At 40.3% G+C, this 25,931-nt stretch overlaps 1 protein-coding gene across 1 annotated transcript in view; it reads right to left on the bottom strand.

Annotated features, from left to right (window-relative positions):
- Positions 1 to 25,931, bottom strand: part of chsy1 (chondroitin sulfate synthase 1) — a 61,173-nt gene that overhangs the window by 34,440 nt on the left and 802 nt on the right. The window contains exon 2 of the mRNA XM_061068246.1: positions 19,050 to 19,545. Coding sequence (XP_060924229.1) covers positions 19,050 to 19,545 — 496 coding nt within the window. The remainder of the gene's footprint in view (positions 1 to 19,049; positions 19,546 to 25,931) is intronic.

The following is a 25,931-nucleotide window of genomic DNA, read 5'->3' as shown; positions in this document are numbered from 1 at the left end:
GGACAAGGTGGAAGAGCTGTTGACCATTTCACCCCAAGACTACATCCATACTTCTACGTCTTCAAAAAGTATTTTCAAATATATCACAGTCCATACTATCACACCTGAAAATGCACAAACTATTGTTTGCAGATTGCTTGAATAACAGCTTGTTTCCTACACATTTAAGCAGTAAAATGTCAAGTCAGTACATGTAAAATTGGCCAGGCAGGCTCTGGACTTTCTCCTGTCAGCTCCCTAGAAAAAACTCTGTATTATATCCAGAGGAGTCCTCGTGAGCAAGTGGGCGTCGACAAGCAACAAAACGCAGATCTGAATAAAATACAATAATACATAGTATATCTTATATATCATAAAAAAGAGGTGCCATACACGTAAAAGACGATGACCCTTTGATGATAATGGCTGTGATCTCTGCAGCGGAATTTATATGTTATGTCCTACCATCAGCATGCTGCGCCACCCCTCAACTGAAGGTGAGATTTTTCTGTTGCTGTAAACACGTCTGATCGGAGAATTGCCTGCTATGTTCTTCATATATGAAAGACAAACTGATAAAAGGACCCAAGTATCTGAAGACTTTCCAGAGTTCACGTCTGAAAACGGCCTTAGAGAGATGGCTTTCAATGACAGGGTGTGAGTAAAAAATATTAGGATGCAGGAATGTGGCAGAATAGTGTTTTCTGTCCTCTTACAGGCTCCATCACTGATGTATTTTGAATCATATTTAGCTGTGGAATACTTAATTAATAGGAATTATTGTGGAGGCAAGGGATTCTTACCACTTTTGCTTGCAGCAATCCACTAACACATGTTCATATCAGTTTCATCATTAACTCTAAAAGATGGTAATTTGCTGCCTGTTTTAATAAAAGCTGGGTGCACAAATATTGCCTGATTCAAGATGAAAGGCTGGGACTTTTATTTCTAATTTGCTCACATACTGTACATTTTAATCCCTCGTTTGGTTTTCATTTATCCACCCACACAGTTGGCATGACCGAACATTAATATCAGGATAGACTGTTTGACGGATTATTACTTTGCTTGTGCGAGTTTCTTTTTCAAAACCTAGTTTGATCCAGTTGCAATTCTAGGAGAATTCTTTTTTTATAGGTTGATCTGATTTGATAAGAATCTCGACAACATCAACTTAGCTCTTTCACAAGGTTTCATTGTCCATTAAACCAAGTGAATTTTCTCTGTGAAAGATGTGATTCAGAAATTCAGATACATTTCTTACATGATAATAGAAGGCAATACAAGTCTCTCTATAGCTTTTACCTTGTGTTGCAGCTTTTAGTTCAATCAAACGGTCTGAAGTAATGAAAATTTGACCTTGGTGGATTGTCACAATGACCTGTGTGTGAGTCCCTGACTGAGGCCCATCACATCTACCTGAGATGCCCGTGCTGGAACAACTAACATATTTTACATTCCAGGTTTGATGCCTCCCCTTAGAAAACCCCCATACAAACTGTGTATTTGGAAAATACAACAAGACTTAACACACTCCTCAAAATGATGCATCTGTGAGAAATATGCAAGGTTAAAGGCAAATATTTGAATACATAAATCAGACAATTACAGAAAAAAAAGCTCCCCACTCAGAAAAGGAAAAATATAAAATGAAAACTGCTGATCTCAATTCTTGTGTTAATTGTTTTTTCTAGAAACTCTGCATTAATTGTTAAGGGTAACGTTTCTGGAATAGTGACAACAGTATCATATTTTATAGAGCAACATCAGCCTGAGGGTTATGTCAATATGATTACAGCTTCTCACCTCCACACAACTGAGACTGTTGCTTTGCTTCTAAGCTTCTTCAACTACTTGAGGACACAAGCAGGAGTATTCATCTTCGCTTGCCTCCCTCAGATTTAAAAGTGGCAGAGTTCCAGTGATCCTGTTGAAGCCCTGAGCCCTGAAGCTGATGGTGTAAATCATGAAAACTACATGCTGCTTATGTTTGATGCTTTGAGACAGTGCATTTCAAAACACATGCAATATGTAAAAGTGCCTGTTGGGCCTCTCCCAAAACACATGTCTGTATTATGCAGACGTTGCTAAACAATCTTAAATCTGGAAAGACAACTGTGAATTTTCTACCCACTTTTCAGGAGCTGAAGTCCTACAGTGTGGTAAAGACTTCAACTGATGAGAGGATTGGTGTTGGTCATGCATTATAAGCAGAACCCTTTAGATGAGCTGAAAAGCTGTTGATACCACACTATAATTTATTAGTCATTTTAACCTTGGACCTTGATACCTATTCCTTGACAAGCTCTGCTTCTTTTTTACATCAAAGGGTCGTGTTTACTAGAGATTAGACATGGTCAAGTTGAGGTGAAGTTAAGAGATGATTTTTTAAAATGTTAACTAGCAGAGCTTGTTTGGGGTCATACACAAAATTATTCAAATAAGAGTGGAGAAGAACAGGGGACAATAGGTTGTAGATATGCTGCCAGCTGTTCAAACCTGCCCAGGACCCCCTGCCTGCCCAGTTATGAAGGAAAAACACACAGGCCGGAGATGTTGGACCTCATCGCATCCATGAATAAACTTACTACTGCTTAAGTTAATGACAGATTCACTCACTGTTATAGTCCCCAGATGTGTGATCACGTACATGCACACTTGCAAACACACTCAAGACAGAGCAGCTGTAACCATCTGGTTGATACAGTGTAGATAGGTGAACCTCTCACTCTCTCACCCAGTGTGAAATGTTAACATGAAGGTTATCCATATTCAGATGGGTTTGGGGAATGGGACAAAATCCTGGAGTGTTGCGGCTCCCACACCCCCTTTCTCTCCCCTCTTGTCCACCTACCTCTCCTCTCCATTTTTCAGCTGACCCCAACTGGTCGAGGCAGATAACCGCCCACATTCTGGCACTGCTAGAGGTGTCTTTCAGTTGATGAGGGAATTGTTTCTCTCCACAGTGCTTGCTTTTGTAGGGAACTATGTAAAGTGCCTTGAGATAATGTACTGTATATTATGATTTGGCAAATATACAAATAAAGTGTAAAAAAATTATTTTCTGTCTTAATCGAATGTGAGCTCAACTTTTTAGTACATCTGACTACCTAAAAATAATAATAAATGACAGCATTCTCTGCATGTAACTGAACTATGGAACTAAACAGACAAAGACACTAGGAGGGATTTTTACAAAGGATTTTTTAGCTCATGTTTCAGTGATAAAAAGATCAAATAGCCCATATTTTTTACAGGGAAAATAGGCAAAATCATCACACAAGATGCGATCAGTTTTAGAGTAATTTCATGTAAATCAGATTAACCCCAAGAAGTCCTGCAGGCTATTTTGGAAAATGTTAATGCTTCTGATTTTGCCTTTATACCACATTCAAATGTATAGCATGCCAATATTTGGCAATTTGTTTTCAGCACATTGCCTATATGATCAGGAAATGTAGTATTCACGTTTATTTGCTTTGAACTTGTGATGTTTTGAACCTGTCATTTTGATCACATTGATCCAATCTTAGTATACATTAGAAAATTTGCAGTGATTAAAACTTGTGCACACTTAGCTTAGTAAAAATCAACCATAAACTACTTTACATTTACAAGACGATATGTCTCATATATATATATATATATATATATATATATATATAAAAGATATATAGGTAATATGTACGAGAGGAAGATTGAAGTAGCCAACGGTCTGAATTTACATTCTCTTGATTTTACAAAATATTTCATGTACCTCTGGCATTCAGACAGCTTTAATTGGGTCTGTCATTTAACCTGTGCATAAAACTCTCCGATATATGGGTATTTAATACACAGGCCAGCGAATCCTTCACTGTGTTTTCCGTTTCTACAGGCTGAGCTGCTGTGGAAGAAATTCAGGGTGATTAATTAGTTTGGGATATGGTGTAAACCTTGAAAAAGGCCTGGACATTAAAAGACTGACACAGAGACACATAATGAGGAGTAATGGCAGCCAGGCTGAGCCAGCATGGAGCTGACAACTGCTCAACCCAATTAACCAAACTGAATGGGCTAATCCTCCTGCAAACACCAAACACTGGGAGATAACTGCCTGGATGGCCAGTCTGCATGCAGCTCTACAAGGAAATAATGGCTAAGCATGAAACAACTAAAGTGAAATATCTAATCATAAGAAAGAGATCAGTCAGATCAGGCAAGAAGAAAGAAAATGCCACAATACTAAAGACGCTTTAATGTGATAGGCAGGTTATTTAGCTGAAATTCCAATTAAAAAACAGAAAAATTGGGATGCGCTAGAACTTTGGTTTATGAACATTAATGTCGTCAGGCAACTCAAGATGCTACAATTGCAGAATTGTTCTTTCATATCAGTTTGTATGAAATGTTATCTGTTTCTCTAAAGGCTGCCATGCCCTTAACTTTCCTGGAAGAAATATATTACACAGTGCAACAGATTTTCGACACAGAGGAGCTCTATGGCAAAGACAGATCAGCTAAATCAGGTTTTGGATACACATACAATCCAGGAAACCTTCACTGTTGCTTTTTTCTTTTATGGGATTTGTAGTCACTAAAGAAATATAAAATAACTGCTCTTTTTTCTTTAGAAGGTAATAAAATCCTTCATGTGTACAACTACTGCTTCAATTTGAGAATCCTGTCTATGCATCACAACTTCTCTCTGAATGTAGGAATATAGAGAGCAGGAGCAGGGAAACCTGGTTGTGGACAGAGGATGACTGCGCAGTCAGCAGATGGCAGGGAGAGGCTGGCACTCCCATCAGGCTTGTGGCCAGGGTTTAACATGTCCATTTACCAGAATGGCTTGATCAACTCTTTGCCTTAAATGTCCCCTGCAATTCAACTACTGTATCAGTACAACCTGGATTAGACTGATTTGACGAGTCCCCCATTATTCATATATATGGAAGGAAGCCATGGTCTGTCCAGTGTCAGTTTGTTGTTAAATTGAGTGTTTTTTTCTTATATTTTTTTGCTTTTAAATTCTCTATAAATCTCCTTAATATCAAGAGCCGGTGGTTAGCGTATGGTTTTCTTTTTTGTCAGGGCTTTGTCACAGCTGAAGGAGGGAGAACGAAAACTGTTATGAGCAGGAGGAGGAGGAGGTAGTGCCCGGGAGCATGACTAAGGCCTACAGTGGCAGAGCTTTAGAGAGCTTTAGAGAGTGCCAGTAAATGCCAGCAGCTTTGGCCAGGCAGACAGGAAAGAAGAGAAAGCGAATGGGCAGAAGAGACGCACAAGGGGGAGGAGGACAGCGCAGACTGTCAAAGTGGAGGAGAACAAAAAATTTGAGAGAAAAGAGTGCTGGTTGAAGGGAAAAGAGTGGTTGTCCTCCCTCGAGTGTCTCCTCCAAAGGGAGTGTGTATGATGACTGTGGTAATGAAAGAATGAACTGAATTGCACCAGTCTGTTCTCGACAAAGGCACTAATCGATCCAAGTGCATTGTATCAGATAATAACATCTGACATTAGATACATTCACTAGCTGCCATTTAGCCTGATATGGAATATCTTAGCCTCCACTCCGAGCTGTCTAATAAACCTGGATAAACTGTGTTTAAGCTGGTTTCCTAAATTATATGCATGAGTTGATTGCTATTTCCAGACTTTTAGGAGTCAAATGGAATAAACACTTGATATATATTATATTTGGTGATAGATAATAGATGTAATAGTAGCACATCTTTGTCCTGTGTTGATTATCATTAACCAATTCTGTGAATAGAGATATGCATGTCTGACATATATCTGACATACCTACTGACATAAATGTGGTAAAAATAATCCCACTTCATTTTAACTGGTTTATAAACCGGTTTTACATATATGAATGCAGTGTAGAAGTAAAAATTGTTGCTCTGTGAATGAAGAGGGAAAAAATAAAAGCCAGCATTCTGCTTCAACAGTCCTGGCAGAGTTGGTAAGCATATAATTAGAGAAGAAAAAAAGGGAGGCGGTGTACAAAAGGAAAGCAGGAGCATGAGCTGGCAGTGGGCTGGACTCAGAGGAGGAGCCTGGCTTGCTTTGCAGCTCCAGCTCCCTGGCTGCACCGATTGGGCCAGGCCTGCCCAGCGGGGTTAACCTCAGCCTGGGATTAAGGAAGTGGCCTGGAGAAAAGATTTTCAAGAAGAAGCAGGGCATGATGGCCCACATGCAAGGACATTTTCATATTGCCATCCAAAAACTCACAGACAGAACTTTCAGACGAGCAATTCTTTCATATTGGAGACAAAATTCAAAGTGTGAGAAAACTTGGATTACTTGCATTAGCTGCTTGAGGTGTGATTTGTTCATACAAGTTGGTCCCGAGTGAGGCCATATGATATCTGTGAATGCAATTATGTTTCTTAACCACACTCCCATGTTGAACTCTGCCACATCAAATAGACATTAGCTTGTTGCTGGGAGCCAGACAAGCCAACAATCCACCTCTGATAGGAATTATGTTACTATTGATCGTTTGTATAACTTTTGGGGAGACAGGTTGTTCATTTTAGACAGACTGTCGACAAGTAGATTGGGTTTATCTTCTAGACAAATTATAACTGTAATATACATAAGGTTTATTTAGGCGAGCCACTACACTACAGTAGACTAATCCCCTATAAGCTGCTTTCAGACATGCACTGAACTCTAAAGTTCCTCTGTATATATTCTACGGAGGAGGTGCATGTGTGTACGCGAATGTCCAAGTGGGAGGCTCCACGGTTTCTGCTGACTTGGGTTAATGACCCTTCACACAAAACAAAAACAGAACAAATATCTTTTTTGTTTTGTGCAGGTTAGCTTCGATGAGTATGTGACCATAGTAGCTGACTCAGAGTTCAGCAGAGCTGGCTCTTCTCCTCTCTCTGGGCTCACCCTGACATTTGATGTCAGATAGGACCTGTATTTGCATCAACATAATTTGATTGTGTAGTGCCTGAGTATTTGTTAAAATTTGATTTGATGGGCAGGTTCAGACTCAATCCTCATGCAGTGCAAGCAAAGCGAATCAACGGAAGCACAATGCAGTTTGGCAAAGCACAACGTCACCCCATTTAAAGTGACTTAGCAGTGTTTCAGTTGAAGCCTCCAATGTGTTTGTGTGAGGGCTCTGCAACGGAGTGGGGACTACTTCGGATATATTGGTGGCACGACTCTCTGACATGTGGGAGGGAGTCTTACAATCATTGTGTGTTCACACTATACCACTGACAGGTGAGTGGGGGGTCACAAAAAACTGTCAGGAAAAGAGAGCGGCTCAGGCCTGTATATTTTTCATTCCGAACATGAGCCAAGTCTGATGCAGGTAATACAAGCGGCACTCCTTACCAATGCATTTACTTTCACTAATTTCACCCCACCCTGCGAACTGATTTGCTGGAGTTTGATCAGTTGTCGCGGGGTTGGAGTCCTTGTCGTTTCAGGGGAGGAGTCAGCAAGTTCCTCTTACCCTGTCATTGAAGAGCTTACACAAACCGATTTACGACTGCAGATTGAGCACCGATCTGACATCTGTAAATTGTAGCTAGAGAATATAAGCTGTCGTACACTCCCACCTCTCAACTACATGAGTCTCTGCATATTGCTCACATCGGGCACCACCACATCCCAGGTATATTGTCAAACATTCTGGAACATCTTAACAACAGACACACAACAGTCATTCACCACTTTGCAAACCAGATACTCTCTGCAATTCAAGCACAATGAAAGCGACACAATCAAATTGGCACCACAATGATCTGATAACCTACTTTGTACCAGACTTTGAATAAGGCTAGACTTTGTTCCGTCTGCAGTCGACTCCGGTATTAGTAGAAGAGTAGAGAGACAGAGAGCAGACGGTCGTGGGTGTCGTGGGAAAGGTAAATCAAATGTGAGGAGTAGAAGGCGAGGAGCTCCTCCCTCGAAAAGGATCATCATCCGTTGTCTGGAAGTTTTTTGGATTTAATGAACAAATCATATGCACCGAGTGCGTTAGAGTTGTGTCTGCGCCGCATAGCAATACAGCTAACTTGTTCAACCACCTGAAAAATCACCACAAACCACAGTACGACGAAAGCATTTAGGCCATAGCTAACGATACCTCACTGAATATCCGTCCATGTCCAACGTCAACCCAGAAAACCATAACAGAGCGACAGCGTATCCATCCACCTCCCAAAGACACACTGAAATAACGGATGCAATCGCATCTCATTAGGCCAAAGACATGTGTCCAATAAATAATTTGCCAAGTAACAATAACTGTAGCTTTCTTTTTAAATTAAGCCTTTAGATGAGATTATGATCTGTCAGTTTAAGGGTGATAAATTATACTGTAACAATAACAGTATAATTTATTGCCTTTTCTGCATACGCCTGAATTGTTTTAATTTGGTTGCATTCTGTGATGGATATTTATTTTTACTTTTGGGTAAAATTTGTATTTATATTTTGCTTCAGGTTAATAAGAACCGTATAAGTTTTATTTTGATGCAGAGACGTGTACATTAGCTGGAATGTAGCACAACAGTGGAAGTGGAAGAAGTGTTCTTGGTCATTTAAACGAGAAAGTGCAAGAAAAAGATGTTGTCCCTAAAATTAATGAATAATCGTGATAAATAATCGTGATCGCAATATTGATCAAAATAATCGTAATTATGATTTGGGCCATAATCGTGCAGCCCTAACCGTAACCTAATTTAGCCTCTTTACTTCCCATAACAGACTGTAATAAGTGAAAACACCTCTGCATTTACATCAAAACACATTTCGATCTCAAGCCTTGATTGTGTATGATGCGAGGAAAGGGAGCTGCTTGCTGCAAAAAAGGTCATTAGTAAATAATTGAACAAACAAATGTGTTCTAGTATGACACCAAACAGGAGGGAGCAGATGACAGATGTTTACTTATAGCAGTTTTGAGACCGACGCGTCAAACTTTAATGAGCCTGCCCCACATGATCTGAGGCCAGGGAACTGTGATTTACTTGGTGGACTGACAGTAACTACAGGTTGCGATGAGTGCTTCCAGCTACAGAGTGTGTAAAATGTCATCATGCTGTGTAACTTGTGATCCTCTTACACAAGCTCCTAGCAGGACACGAAGGTGTTGGAAATAGAAGCGGATTGGGGCAACAACCTAAACGATAAATGACGCAGCCTCAAATTGAACAAACGTCCACTCCAGTTGCAGTATCATGCCTGGACAGTCAGTCTGAATGGGATGTGGCGCTGCTGCTTTCCTTCAATTCTGCCTTTACGCCAACTGATTCAGCCGTAAAGCACCAGTCAATCGGGCAAACAAAGTACATGATAAAAAAGTGTCTGGAGCCCTTCATGCACACATCGAGAGAAAAAAAGTTGAACAAAACAAACAAGTAAAGCTTTGTGTTTGTTCTCTGGGTTGTGTATCATTCTTTTTAACACAATTTACCTCACAGAAGAGCAGTGAGTAAGAAACCCCACAAACACATCAGGTAGGATGATCTGCACTCTCTCAGTGATTAAACTCAGCACTGAGCATAATTCAGCCACATATTCAGGTTCTACACAGTGGCATATACCGTTTGTGAGGCTTGTTGATTCTTGAAGTCATGTCTGGTGTGTGTGGTCTGCCTCCTCTATTTCTATTAGATGGATAATCCTTCATTGATCCCTATTCAGGTATACAGTATCCCAATTACACATTACACAATAAATACAAGTAAAACAGGAGGGGGAAATAATAGTAAATTATACAATCTAATACAATTAACTCTCTCTAGAACAGGGAGCAATGTTGATACTTTATAAAATTGATGCAGGACATGCATATTATTGAATTTCTCTTGAGCGGCTACAATAGTTGGCTTTGCCTACTATCGGTATTTCCACCAGCACATACTGGACCACTGTACTGTAAAGCAAATATCGTCCAAATTGACCAAAAACAAGCATCATGTATTTAGCCTCTTTGAAATCTTGCACAATTTACAGTAAAGTTCTGCAGGAATGGCAAGACTGTAGAGTGTATGTACACAACTTGAGTTTGTTTGAGACCCTGTGAAACGGATGTCGTGTGTTATTTGAATCTGTGTCGAGTAAAAACATGAAGCCATAGAGTGAAATGTTGCAGATATTAATGGGTGTTTGCAGTAGCAGTAGAGGTAGAGTAGACTATAACTAGCAGCTTCACATGGAGAGTCATGACAACAGCCTGCTCTCTGTTGTCGAGGACTTCTCGCCACCACCTTCGCCTACACCAGTGGATTTAACCGATGAATAGGACAGCGTAGGTCCTTGTGCAGCCGTTGGTAACTGGCAGAATTTAAAGTCACTGAGGAAGTAAAAAATTCAAGAAAGCAATATCATTGGACGCACAGTGAATGAACTCCCCTGAGTGCAGGATGAGTAATCAAAGAGTTATGATTGGTTTACAGGACAAAGAAAAAAAAGATTAGATGTAAAAAATACTAGGATATTGAGTTTTTGACATATTTGGCAAATAAGAGATAAAAGAAGAATCACACACAGGATCACATATTTTTCATTGCATGAAGTTTAATTAAAAATATGTTTTAACATTTGCTTGAAGGGTTATTTAGTCCTTCCCTTGCATCCCTTCTAAGATTTAAGGGGAAAGCCACGCAGGGAACATATGTATTAGATTAGATATGAAGTCAAGTGTATTAGGCTGTGAAAGAGAGGCAAATTAATAAGAATATGCGCACATCAAGATGAGACAGAAAAGGGAGAAAGTGGGGAAGCATTTAGTCCTGAAGAAACGTGTCCGTGAGGCAGGAATACAATGGCTCTGTTGTTGGCAGAATGAGAGCGTATGCAGCACGTGCAGTGAGTGGGTCGACCGCAGGTTTGGCAGGCCTGCAGGCCACTCAGGAGAAATTAGGATTAGGGAGTGGACCCATAGCTCTCAGCAATGCAGCCTTGTGATTCCCATTAGCTGTGTTGGAGCTTGTTTTTCAGCTGGCATGCAGGGTGGTGATGAAATGGTCTCTTTGCTGCTGAGGAAAGCAGGCTACTGCTCACCTCAAGGACAATATCACCTCCTACTATAAAGTAGGCCACAGGGTCGCAGCAGGCCTCTGACACTCAGGCTACATCCATACTGTTTGTACTATGCTGTGTTTTAAAGTAAAATGATCTCAGTCCACATGAGTATTTTAGCTCCATATCAGTTATAATCTCCATCAATACTAACACAGCTGAAAACACATACCATGTGACCATTAGCGTACACTGGGCATGTGTCTGTCAGTGTAAACAGGAAACAGATTGTCTACATTGCAGTTAGTTACTTAGATACAGAAAATACAATGAATGAGAAACGATTATGGTGAAGATAAGAGCAGGGATTTGGTTTTTGGACTTTCCAATCGTGTCTGATAAGAACCATACAAGATATGAGCAGGGACTGGGTCATCGTTTTATGTACCCGTTTCTAACATGCAACAATGACAACATAACATAATTAGAACAAAGTCTTCTTAACAACTTTGATTGCATGTCTCAGCCTGTATGCCACTTCTTTTTATTCCTGTATGTCTTCAACAAGTCTTGAATTGCAAGCTTCGGCACTCCGGAGTGGTGGCAATAGATTCATCAACCCATGGCAGTTGTGACATCACAGGTCAGAGATGCAATGACGCTTTTCACTACTTCTGTAATCCCTTTGAGATTCATGCAGAAAACAGAAGAGCTGAGTAGTGGTGTGTGATTCATGGTTTGGTCAGAGAAGAGATGGTTGTTTCATACGTCTCCCTGGAGTATGACTCGTGTCTTGAAATCATATTCTCCAAGAACAAGACATTTACAAGCACAGTCCTGGCAGAATGTGTGTTTCTTTGTCAGAGAGACATGTTAGAACTCTGTCTGTGTGTATGTTAGCACACTCTGCTGTCTGTTTATCTGTTGTATATTCACGTGGGTTTTACCAGCCTTCATCAAAACGGAAGTAGGATAAAAATGACGAGATGTGTGGGAACCCGCGTCTTTGTGAGTCTGCTGACACACATCCTGTGATATAGTTACCCATAATTTACCTCTGCAAGTTCATAGTGTATGTGTGTGTGTGTGTGTGAGAGAGTGCATGTGCATGTGCGTGTGTGTGTGTGTTTGTCTGTGTGTATTCACACTGGGCTTTATTACTAGGTTACAATTCATCGTATAGTACATTTTGGGGTTTTATGTATTATTGGATTATAGGACTAATGATCATCTTATCATTGATAAATCACTCATTATGCACCTCATCAATTCTCTCATTAGTACGACACAACTGAAACAGAACTAATGTGACTGGAGCAACAAGGAACTGAGAAAAGGAAAAAAAACAAAATTTATAAGCTGATGAAATAATAAGAATCTCCTCAGAAAATTAAAAGTGACTAATTTACTGAGCTTTATGGTTTATTAATATGGATTAATTGTCTTTTTCTGGATGATGGTAATTAATAGATAAATGTATTACAGTGCTCTCAGAAGGCAGATCAAGAAAGGCACTTTGTGTGTTTTATCTTTGGCTGCAGCCTGTATGTTAATCTGACAGATTCAGTTCAGAGAAGCCATGTTGAAACAATACAGAAATGTTCCAGGTCCAACAATGTCTACGAGATAATTCTGGCATGAGCCCATCATGTTACATTTCTCATCACCTTAATGGTTGCATGTGTACGGACTCTGGATTGACTTGGATACCAAGTGAAAACACAGAGCTCATCATTCAAATGAACAAACAAAACAAGGGGATACAATATAAAACGGAGTAAGACACAAAATCTTTTTGCTGTTAAATATGATAGCCGCAATAAAGGCTTCCGTGGGTTCCAGCCATGGATTCTAGACCTATGAAATCTCTGCCTCATTAACTCAACCCCTCACCAACTTAAAACGTCCCCATACTGCAAACCAGTTCTCTGCAGCTGGAGCCACACACAGTCTCCACTTCATGCTGCAGTGCTGCAATTCATGCTAATTCAGCACTCTGGCCTTCCGTCCCTGTTTATTTTTGAAGCGTAAGTGTAAACATTTATTTGCTCATTGGGCCTCGCTCGCGGGGGCCTACTTTTAGCACAACACAGGAGACTGAGGAGAAGCACACAGAGCGCAGGCCACAGGATGTCTGAAAATACACGAGGGTCACCACATGTTGGGCTGCCCTCCAACAAGAAAGAACAGATGCATACAGTCCACAGATGCACACAGAACGGTTCATCCTCTAATTACTAAAAAGATAGTGATGAGGGGTGGAGACTATATTGGCAAAAGAAAGACTGCCTACCAGAATGTCTCTGCTGATTGGCTAAATTATACCACAACTACAGTCTCTTTTGTGCATAATATATTTGAAAAGCAATTCAGCATGAGCCAGATGTGGGGTGGAAGAGGAGCAGGTGTCCAAAAAGGATTCTTCTCGACTTCAAGAGCTAAAACATGTTTCACACAGATCAGTACTACATAACTACATCTGTATCTCACGAGGCGCTGTAACATAAACACATCATCGAACGCAATAAAGCAGAGAAGAAATGACTGTGGGGTCACTGTCAGTCTGAAGAAATCGTGACGTTTTAAACTGTAGCCCCTGAGCCCCAGCTGCCAATCTGCCACCTATCTACTGTATGAGTAGAATAAATCAATGCAACATATACTCTTTTCAAAAATATAGTATAGACTCAAGCATTAACTGCATTCTGATTCACTCAGACTCTAACTCAACTACAACACTGTCTCAAGGGTTATTACAGCAAATAAAATGCAAACTGACACACAGGTTGAAAAGCTAATGGCTCTGAATACCTGTCAACAAGAGATTTCAGTTTTTGGTTTCTATAAACATTGGCAAAATATTGAATAAATATGCCTTAGTGGATGTTTGGGTGTAGACTGATGGGCTTAAAATCGGAATTGAATCTAGAAAACAACTACAAAGCCACTTGAAGAGCACATCATTCCACCAAGGCTTATGCCCTATTTCGCAATGTTAAAAAAAGTTGAGAAGTTTGTGAATCATCACCCTAAATTGAATATTCTCCAAAAGTTAATTGTTTCTTCATTGGCTCATACCCACCCTTCCACCAAGTTTCAATAAAACCGGTTCAGTAGTTTCTGCAAACAGCAATGAAAACTTCACCTCCTTGGTGGAGGTAATAGTTTGAAAAACCCCAGGGTGAAGCATGTCCTTTTCTTTTCCATAACAATGGCTGAGGTTCATGGTTATTACAGTAACAATGGAAAACATGACTGGACAAAAAATTCATATCAAACAAAAGCCAGTTGTTCAGAACTTACAGTGGAGAAACAACTTCAAGAGCCAATGGTTTCTCACACTACAGAATTCTACTGAAAGTGACACAGAGTGTGTGACACAGCCACAGGCCAAACAGAGAGATAAGGGCATGTTGAGGCACTTTTCAGTGTGATTGTGGGCGGCTGACTTCCTGTGCATTGGTCTAGCATTAGCAAGCGTGACTGAGACTACAGACATAAGCCCTCTGAAAGCTGACACACTGAAACTGGAAAAATTATTTAAAAAGAAAGAAACAAAAACAAGCTAAAATAGGCTTACAGGCATTTTTCTGCTGTGTGATTCTTGCCTGCAGGTCCCAACGTTCTTCTGACTAAAGCAATCAAACATCCACATGCATCGTGACTAACTTTCTTATTTCGAACATTAGAATCTTTCCTCTAAGCTACGACTCTGTCCGTAAACATAATTCTGATTTGGTTCCATTCAAAACTAAAACATGATCAGAAACATCAGATCTTACAGAATAATTACAATGAACAGCATCTTATCGTCTATGTGGTTCATCGAATTGTGTTTAAGCCGCAAATGGGCTTGGCTTTAGAACATGTCATGAGTGATAAGAGGCTGTCCAGTGTCGGACACAGACAGGGACACGCACACATGCACACTAGTACACACACACAGACACACACAAACCAAACAAGAGATCACTTACATTTACCAGTAGCTTTCATACCACATTGCTCCTTCAATGTGTTCATTTAAAAAAATGTAAGGAGATCAACAAATACAAATTTGACCAGTCAAATCCTTACAGTGGAGAGAATTTATGAAACACAGCTGTTCGGACGACACTGAGCAGATGATTAAGCCGTGGTTGCAATCATTGTCAGTCACTGGTTAAAATGTATTGCATTAGTTGTACCAATCCACTTAAACACTGTGACTGGAGGCCAGTTAATGTCAGACCTGGTTTGTAGGACATGCTGTGCAGACATTACTAGTGTTTACAGCAGATCTGAACGGCCACACTCACAGTCGGATGAAAAAGCAGCCATCATAGAGAGATGGAGAAATTGGGATGTCATTAAAAATGGGTGTAATGGAACACATTTTCAGTCAGTCTCTCCGGGGAGTCATTGTTGCACACAACAATACACATGAAGAGATTCACAAATAGTTGTCGAACACATGAAGAAAAAGGAAACCTTTGAGAGAAGTTCAATATTTGGTACTTCTCTCCGCAGAGCTGGCCAATCACAACATGAATTGGCTGAGAATGTCGGATTTTCGATTTTGGAAACCGTGAGATAGACCACCCCTTCCTTATCTGACGCTATATTGGGAGGGGGTTGTCAAAGTTATCTGGCCGTCTGATAAGCAGTTTGGTTGTGTGTTCACCCTGTAAAAGACTGGCACCCATCCAGTGTTGCCTGCCTCTCTCCAAATGCCTCTTGTCCAATGCGTGCTGGGAAAGGCCCTTCGTAATGTAAGGATTTTACCAAGTTTGGTGACAGAACCAACAGGACTTTTGTGATTCTATACTTAGAACTTGTCAAGCAGCTGCTCCCATGTTTAAGAAGAGATATTTTCTTTCGCAACAACCCTCCATCATTACAGTGGGACATTGCTGCCATGGTAACAAGCTCATATAGCCCCCGCTGGAGGAGAAGAGGAATTTACAGTCACACTGTGGCAGGCCCACCACCCTTTACCGGCCCTGCGGCTAAAGATGTCCCACATGATCTCCATGGTCAACATTCAGAGACGAGGACAATGATGATGTTAAATCTATCTGATTCTGTGCAGCATGTCATCTCCCTGAGTCGGGTCGGTAAGTGCTCTTCCTCTTTCTTGTCCCTTTTGTGACAAGAGAAACGATGATTCAGACCTGCAACAACAGTCCCTCATCACACTTCTGACCAGGAGATGTTGCAGCGAAAGGGGTTTCATGTATTGTGCGTACTGTGTGGCAAACTAAGCTTGTCAACTTAAACTCAAACTGAAAAACTCTCGAAGCCCAACTACAGCATGAAACTTAAACTGCAGTCATGGAATAGCAGTGGGAATGAAGGTCGGAAACTAATGATCGGTCTGAAAAAGAGGCTGAAATTACAACAAAATTCAATACAGCCCATCACATTCCAGAAGACGAGCTGCCATTCATATGATTCAAGGGTCAAATGAATCATTAAAAAACAACATTCTGAATCTGATTTACAGCAACACAGCATGCGCACAGCTCACTAGGTTTTAAGAATTCCCCAAATGTATTCGTCATGATCGATGGTGACCACATCCTGCATGAAGGGAGGATGTCAGATATTGTACTCATACATTCCTGTGTTTCATCAGAACCAGTTAATTCTCACATCATATCAATTGCAATGACAGAAAAATGTCAATTAATGATTACTGAAATGAGATAAATAAATAAACATATATCAGATAATGTTGTTTACCTTATTTGAGTGTACATGTTTGTATTTTTGTTGTTCAATGCAAAGAACTCTGCATTTCCTGATATGCTATACAGAGTGAACAACTGATGAGCCCTCTACATGCCTAAGCATAGGGCTGGGTAATTAACAGCAATTAAAAGAAATATATGGAAAACCGACATTTATAAACTCTTAACGACCTAATTTTGCTTAATTTGGTTAATACTTTGAGCATTCATGAACTGTCGGGTTATAAAAAAACTAATTAAATCATTAATCGTAACCAGGGTAAAAGTTTAAAAATAATGGTGATGTTGATTAGAAGTCATATTGCCCAGCCCTAAATAAACGTAAGACATTAGTAGCAATATAAATTGTTGTGATGTGAGCTAGAGATCCGATTTCAGATTCCGATCAAATACAGTTGGACAGGGAGCTTTTTGCTCAAGGCTATCATGACACATTTAATAAGCAGATCTGTCGGAAAGGAAGAGACTTTTATTGTTGTAGGCAGCAGTGAAACACTTATACTGCACCATCAATCTGCTCTCCAGCTCTGTCTCTCATTTTTATGAGTCCATTTAACATTTTATGATAGTTTCATTCTATTTTTATCCTGCGATTCTCCACCACATTAGGTGCCATGTAGAAAAAAACTGCGTCCCAGCTTAACTGTTAACCTCAATAATTTTCTGTTTGTCCCATAAAAGTGTTCAGCGTTATTTGTATAGCCAGATTGGCAGTTTCCATTTAATTTGGACCACAAGTGTTTACCCTTATCTGCATCTTCAGATCAGATCAGATCAGATTTTCTACCACCTCAAACAGTCACTTCCTTAGAGTCCCACATCACTGTATATTTTTCGTGAGCTTCAAAGGGCCATGATTCTTGTAAGGAGCTGTCATATGTGCAACAGGCCTACAGCAGAGCCAAGTCCAGACATGTCAGTGAACAGGTTAACACTCAGCCGGAGCACACACAGAAACCCTTTCTCTGATGACAAGTCGGGAGCGTTTCTTTTTTAACTCGTCGCAGCGTGGTGCCGCCGAAGTGGGCCAATCTGGTTAGTGCAGCGCTGCCTTAATAACTTTCCCTGTGGCCAACAATGACAACTCTCGCACGAGTCTGAACAATGACTAAATGCCATAAAATCAGCTGTCTGCTGAGTAACATAACTGAACTTTGAGTGAAACCTTACAATGAGGAGGAAGCCCCCAATGAGAAATCACAACTAATACACTTCACTCTTTGGGTATTTCCATCCTTAACTCAAATCACACTGCATGTAGACTGATTTGAACTTAAGTTGTGTGTTTGTAATTCCACATGTCACCAGTGTGTGTGCTCTGAAAGATTTATGTGTGGGCAATCAATCCATTAGAAAAATAAGATACGTGCGTGCATATATTTAAACAACACAAAACCTTGTTGTGTCAACATCACACAATAGTGCAGGCAGGACAACGTGTACCAGCCAATGGAATGCTTTTCTATAAACTGTGACTCAGCTAAAGGTCAGCCCACAGGTCAGGGCCGACATAGAGAAACAAGGATCACGATTACCTCACAGAGAACAATTGGTCAAACACTCAATCACTCTGGGACCAATCACTGCCTGTAAATCTTTGCACAGAACCACTTTCTGCATGGAGATGCAGGCAGGGCACGTTCTAGTGCCAGGTATGAACTGAAAGACTTGGAGCTGTAATCTTGTGATCGGTTCACTCAGGACAGATGTTAATATCAGGTCTAAACATGAACCCAGTTTTTGTGTTCCAAAGAACTGGCTCTTGTTGAGAACACTTGTGATCGGATCTCACGTCACCCCTCTCTAAGCATATAGAGAGGAAGAGAGTGAGCTGAGTCAGGAGGGCATGAATAAAAAAAATGTATGCACGCATGTTCATAGAAAGATTTAACTTATTTTGGCATTGATCATCATGTGATGATCAGTGTTGATATTGTAGCAGTGGTAACAAACAAATTAACATTTTAATTGTAGTGGGTCAGAGATATCAAGTGAGTCGGTGTCAGTTTATGTCTACGAGTAAGCGAGACATACACAGCAGACAATGGACTGAGCCAATCACCAACAGACGATATATTGTGTTCCTGGAAAATCAGAGATGCAGACACTACTGTGACGTAATGACCTGGCTCAAAGGCAGCTCACTGCCTACTGCGTTGGTAAGCAAACAAATAAGCAACAATGACCAACTTTCACATGTTCCCTCTCACCTCACAAAGTGTATTTGGTCAACTCGCTCCACGCCCCCCTTCAAATCACAGTTTGAACGCATTTCGTACTCAACAGTTGGATTACAGTTGGAAGTTGAGTCAACGACATGAAAAACATGATATAAAAAAACAAATAAAACCATCTTACCTCATAGGACCAGACACACTGGACCCCGGCGAATCTCCTGACACACCTTCCCACCTCCACATCTTCATGGGTAGTGTACATCTCTTGTAGACACTCTCGGATGTGGGGCACCATCCTCTTGAGGACCTCGCGGCTCATGATGACCCCTGGCCCCCCCATGCAGAAGTTCTCCCCAGGCTCCAGGGCCAATTTCCCGAGCTCGTCCCGGGCCCCCATACCCGTTTGGCCGAGAAAGATGGCTTCACTGCTGTTGAGGCTGCGCAGGAAGCTCTCCAGCTTCTCGCTTTTGATGTAGACATCGTCATCAGCCCTCATGAACCACTCGTACCTGTCCAGATAGTGGTCGTGCATGTACTTAAGCATCATGAAGGATTTCTTCTGGGGTGGGTACGAGTCATCCACATTCCGCAGAGCCACGATGGGAATGGGTATGGAGGTGTCAGAGCCCTCACTGGAGAAGAACTCCACATGACCTGGTATCGATTGTGCCCAGGTCCTGTGAAAACAAGACAAACAAACACAGGTATGGAGTCAAAAAAAGTTCAAATAAACTACTGGCATAATCTGTAACATGCAATATCCCACAACAATAACCCTCAAAACAGACACAAACATTGAATACTCAAGTGGTCATGTGCATATTACCGTACAGATTGCACGGTCAAAGATTCCGGACAATGTCATGATTAAATTTACGTTACACGGACCCCTCCTCAACTAGTCCTGGATATATTTTGACACAGTAATGTTGGCACTGTGATTAAATCCATGTGGTGATGATGTTACATTACAGAAAACCTGGTTATTTTTGAATTTACAGTTACAGAAAAGACTGTAAGTAGGGGTGGGCAGTATAAAGGGAAAGTACACCTTGAATTTCGATCTAAATGGATTTTTACAGAACCATGAAGACCAGTAAAGCCCTCACAGATCTGAGGTTGGGATGACAATACTTTCTATCAAACCCCTCCTATAAAATGAGGAAGTGCGGGAATGAGAATAAAAAATAAAAGAATATACCCATGCTGCATTAAGCCTGTCCAATATAATGATGCAAATGCAATGACGTTCGAATAACATCTCATCGTTTCATATTATGCTCTATAGTTTATTTGTTGTGCCTCTTTACAGCAGCTTTTCAACATTTGAATAACACTTCCACACAACCCAGATGTAGGGAGTGAATATGCATGAAGATTACATGATGGAGAGTGAGTGACTGAGCGTGACACAGAACATAGTCATTTTGAACAGGAGAAGGACCAGTCAAGACAAGAAGCCTGGAACTAGAAGAGGAGCGGCTTCTGTCACATGGATGTTGTTTGGTTATATTGAGTCTGATACAGAAAAGAAAACTGTACTTGTAAATAATGCCTCAGACTGGTCCCCACAACAGAACAAAAACACAAGTAACCTCTCTTACCACCTCAACAGTACGAACAGATCCTATGGACAAGAGACACTAAACAAACCTCTGACTCAGACACTACAGGAGGGTTTTGTCAATCAAACAACATGTGACAAAGAGTCATGGAAGGAGATGATAACAACTTGACATTTCCAAAGATATGGACCCAGTTTACACATTCAAGTAAAGGTAGAGGTAACAATATATATCATTATCTGGATATGTAAGGACCTATTTAAGGAGGTCAGATCACACAGTCCTTTACCATTACACGCTGTACTTCAAATCTTAGTGATTTAAATTTTAAGGCATACTGCCCAGCCCTAGTTCCAAGCACATTTGCCATGGAGAGAAATTACCATTTGTCAATGCACTTCGCTCTTACGATGATAATTCCATTAAAACCTAAAATTAGCATTCATTAAAGCAAAGCTATCCGTAGAAGCACCGGCTGCGGGCCAAACAGCTGACTACTCATTGAAGTAAAGCTGGATACTTTACTATATTAATTATTGATTCTAATAAAGTAGTTGTGATTTACGCTTTACTACGCATGTAAATTTTACGACCACTTCAAACCCACACAAGCATGATGACAGAGACAAATACAGCTGTGGCCAAAAGTTTTGAGAATGACACAAATATACATTTTCACAAAGTCTGCTGCCTCAGTTTTTATAATGGCAATTTGCATATACTCAAGAATGTTATGAAGAGTGATCAGATGAATTGCAATTAATTGCAAAGTCCCTCTTTGCCACGAAAATGAACTTAATCCCCAAAAAACCATTTCCACTGCATTTCAGCCCTGCCACAAAAGGACCAGCTGACATCATGTCAGTGATTCTCTTGTTAACACAGGGGAGAGTGTTGATGGGGACAAGTCTGAAAATCACTCTGTCATGCTGATTTAGACAGAATAGCAGACTGGAAGCTTTAAAAGGAGGGTGATGCTTGAAGTCATTGTTCTTCCTCTGTTAACCATGGTTACCTGCAAGGAAACACGTGCAGTCATCATTGCTTTGCACAAAAAGGACTTCAGAGGCCAGGATATTGCTGCCAGTAAGATTGCACCTGAATTTATCATTTATCGGATCATCAAGAACTTCAAGAAGAGAGGTTCAATTATTGTTAAAAAGGCTTCAGGGCGCCCAAGAAAGTCCAGCAAGCGCCAGGACCGTCTCCTAAAGTTGATTCAACTGCAGGATCGGGGTACCACTAGTGCAGAGGTTGCTCAGGAATGGCAGCAGGCAGGTGTAAGTGCATCTGCACGCACAGTGAGGCGAGGACTTTTGGAGGATGGCCTGGTGTCAAGAAGGGCAGCAAAGAATCCATTTATATCCAGGAAAAACATCAGGGACAGACTGATATTCTGTCAAAGGTACAGGGATAGGACTGCTGAGGACTTGGGTAAAGTCATTTTTTCTGATGAATCCCCTTACCGATTGTTTAGGGCATCTGGAAAAAAGCTTGTCTGGAGAAGAAAAGGTGAGCGCTACCATCAGTTCTGTGCCGTGCCAACAGTAAAGCAACCTGAGAACATTCATGTGTGGGGTTGCTTCTCAGCCAAGGGAGTGGGCTCACTAACAATTTTGCCAAAGAACACAGCCATGAATAAAGAATGGTACCAAAACATCCTCCGAGAGCCACTTCTCCCAACCATTCCAAGAACAGTTTGGTGAGGAACAATGCCTTTTCCAGCATGAAGGAGCACCTTGCAATAAGGCGAAAGTGATAACTAAGTGGCTCAGGGAAAAAAACATCAAAATTTTGGGTCCATGGCTAGGAAACTCCCCAGACCTTAATCACATTGAGAATTTGTGGTCAATCTTCAAGAGGCGGGTGGACAAACAAAAACCCACAAAATCTGACAAAATCCAAGCATTGATTATGCAAGAATGAGCTGCCATCAGTCAGGATGTGGCCCAGAAGTTAATTGACAGCATGCCAGGGTGAATTGCAGAGGTCTTGAAAAAGAAGGGTCAACACTGCAAATATTGACTCTTTGCATAAACTTAATGTAATTGTCAATAAAATCCTTTGACACTTGTAATTGTACTTCAGTATACCATAGTAACATCTGATAAAAAGATCTGAAAACACTGAAGCAACACACTTTGTGAAAACCAACACTTGTGTCATTCTCAAAACTTTTGGCCACGGCTGTACACATGCCTGCACACATGCCTGCCTGTCTGTATCAGCATCGCCCCCATATGCTCATGATGAGTGTCTGTGTGTGTGCGCTCAGCTGAGAGGTTATGTCCTGCTGAGTAGAGAACAGAGTTTTCTTCAGCGTTTGGCAAATATTAGCAAAATAACCTACGACAAACACATAATGAATTGGATTGATTGCCCAGGGAGGGGACATATTCATTATAAGAGCCAAATCAGTAAACAGGTTGCAGCAATTTGACAATCGCACATTAAAAATAGTCCACTAAAAGCTTAATTTTCCTTATACACCACACACGTTAATGGGCTTAATGAATGAACAAATTAATGAATTATGTCTGTTTTCATTGCGCTTTTTACAGCAGAGCCATCTCTAGGAGGCCCTGCAAACACACAGTAAAACAGACAATGTTGTCACAGTAACAGGCCTCTGGCATGTGAGGAAAATGTAGCTGTGCCTCAGCCTCGCACTCATTTTACATTTTTAAATTCCCTACAATGCTTCATGTGTGAAGCAAAGACATGACCAAAAATAGTTCAATCCGAATCCATTACAACAAATCCAATTATTGCACTCTAGCCTATACCAGTTGCTATGGACTGAATGTGATTTAACCCGACGTGTCCTCTTTTTGATAAATGTACTACTTTTATTGTAAAACTTCAATAGAGAATTGGTTGTTGCACCACCTGATGATCACAAGGTTATCATCAGGTGGTGCAACCATGTAAAATATGAATTCAAACCAATTAACAATGGGTTAAAGTAGATATTTGTGTCTTTAAATGCAAATTTGGATGCTTACGAGACTGAATCCCTGACCAATAGAATGTCAATCTTAAATTATTCTAAATACAAAACACAACCACAAAATAGTAAATAAGAGATACTTGACTGAGATTTAACTTATGATAAGGGGTAGGAAAATATCTATATATATTTGGTTGTGCAACCCCACCTGACAGTTTTTTTAGTGTGAAGTTAAAAATACTGTTAAAGAATAGATTTAAGCTGTTTGACAAGATACTTAACAAATAACACTTGTTTAAACAAATGCTTCTGGACTAAAAAATGTGTATAACATATATTGAAGGACTATCTTTCTAGAAATGGTATAGGTAAATTGTATTTTTTGCAAACGACCATTTATGCAAACTAATGTAATATGTCATAAATCATGTTTAAAAATAAGATATGATGTATGGATATTCCTGCAGTAAGACACACAAGTTTCCAAATGTTTAAAGTTTTGGTGGAGAATACTGTTGAGTAATTTTGAGTATCAAAGTGATTGGTCCGTCTCGTACCATACCTGCACACTGCTCATATAGAGGCTTCAATAGATTCACATGATCTAAGTTGCAGTTCTTTTTGAAAAGTTTAATTAAATAAAACATGGGATAAAAAAAAATGTTCCTCTGTAAAATTACCATTTTTCACTAATCAATGGCGTGCTGATGTTTAGAGAAATAAAAACAAGACAACTGCAGCATGTGAAGGTGGCCATACATAAATATAAAATAAAGTTGAATGGGTCTTCCGTACAAGGGTTAAGTGGTCTTAAATATTAATAGCTATTTACAGATGTGTGTGCTAGATGAACTCTCTTTTACAATAATCCACATGTTTACCAGTCAAACACACAGTATGTGTAACAAATTGGGGCTGTCACCGACACATTTTCTATTTAGGAAATGGGTGGGGGACACTCCCCAAGACCCCTCCAAAGTGACTGCCCTGTTGTCAGTGTTATGTGAATCTGGTGGAAACCCAGAGAAAGACATTCACTGGACAATAATCTCCTGCACAACATCAATGGAGCTGTTGGCATCAGAGTATTGAAAGAAGGTTTAGGCCTAAATCCAAATCTGCAGAGCCCTTAAGGATTATTCTGGTGTAAACAGTACCATGTACCCTCATATCTGCATGGAAACAAATTGCAGTACTTTCAATTTATATTTAGATTTTGTGAAATCACAATTATTCTAACTCCTTGAATGGAACAACACTTTAATGGAGATCAGACTAGGCTTTTGTTATCAGACATTCCAGCTGAATGCCTTTTCTGCAAAGCCCTCCACCAGCGTCAGACCCAGGTCATGACCAGAAAGCCTGACCTGAACATGAAACGAATTTCTAGTCATGTTCTACACGGAGACTCAATCGTTAACCTTGTCTCTGTTTGTTTTCTAGTGTTCCCAACACAGTCATGTGAAACTAAGGAGCATTAAACTTGCATTTGACTCACGCCATCCACCGTTAAATTGATGATTCCCTCAGTCCTGACCCTTTATCGCTTTATGATTTTAGTAGCAGATAAGGTTACAGTGGACATCTGCTGGTCTAAGTTGTACTTTGATATATTTAATAGGGAAGACACCAGTTTTTTTTAGGAGGCTTTAACATGTATCATTAGTGTAGGAGTAAAAAATGACCAGTCTAAGGCCTGAGGTCCTTCGACATGTTCAGTGGAAATGTCAGAACGCCTGATTGATTACTGACTGAGTACGACTCTGATTCTCTTGCGGGGCTGTTGAAGTTAGAAGGTTTGAGAAGCCCTGGTTTGGCATCATTCTGCCTTGGCAGACCTGTAGTCCTCATGTAGGACCACAAGACCCAATATATACTATCTTAGCTGCACAAGAGCAGAGATGACACTTCACAGGTCGTCCAGCTTAACCTCTCCCGGTGTCACTGACCAGCCAGTAGGTCAGTCAGTACAAACTCATTATGTCCAGCTCTTGTCAAAGAGCTCCATTTTATGTGTTCAAGTAGTCATTGAGAAAGCTATCAATTAACAGTTGTTTTAACAATCAATTCATCTTTTTAGTCATAAGTCAAGCTGAACTTGGACTGTCAAACAGAGACTGGATATATTTAGATTAGGGACAAGACAGAATCTCAAAGGCATTGGATGGTGCAGCTGCAAAAATATAATGATAAGGAATGTGGGGTATATGGTTGGAATATTTCACTCAGGGTTAACATCGAGTATCTAGATCTTTGCCTGGACTTCATGTATGCAGTGATGCAATATAAACAATATGTTTGCTTTTAGGTTGAGTTATTTGTATTCACTTAAGTTTGGTATTTTTTGATTTAACAATTGAGAATTTGTTAAATATTTGCACAGCCTTTTACTTTTACATCTGTAAGTCTTAGGTGGTTTTCCTGCCATTTGTGTTTAAATCTCTCTACAAATAAAGTTGAATTGAATATCTTTCATGAAACTGAGGGCACTGTAGCAGTATTCTTAAACGTCTTTTCTCCTGTACTCCCTCTGACTGTCAGCGGTGTG

The sequence above is a fragment of the Limanda limanda genome, chromosome 3, assembly GCF_963576545.1.
Source record: "Limanda limanda chromosome 3, fLimLim1.1, whole genome shotgun sequence".
Lineage (NCBI taxonomy): Eukaryota > Metazoa > Chordata > Actinopteri > Pleuronectiformes > Pleuronectidae > Limanda > Limanda limanda.
The sequence above is the reverse complement of the archived record's forward strand: the minus strand, read 5'-3'. Positions and strand labels throughout refer to the sequence as shown.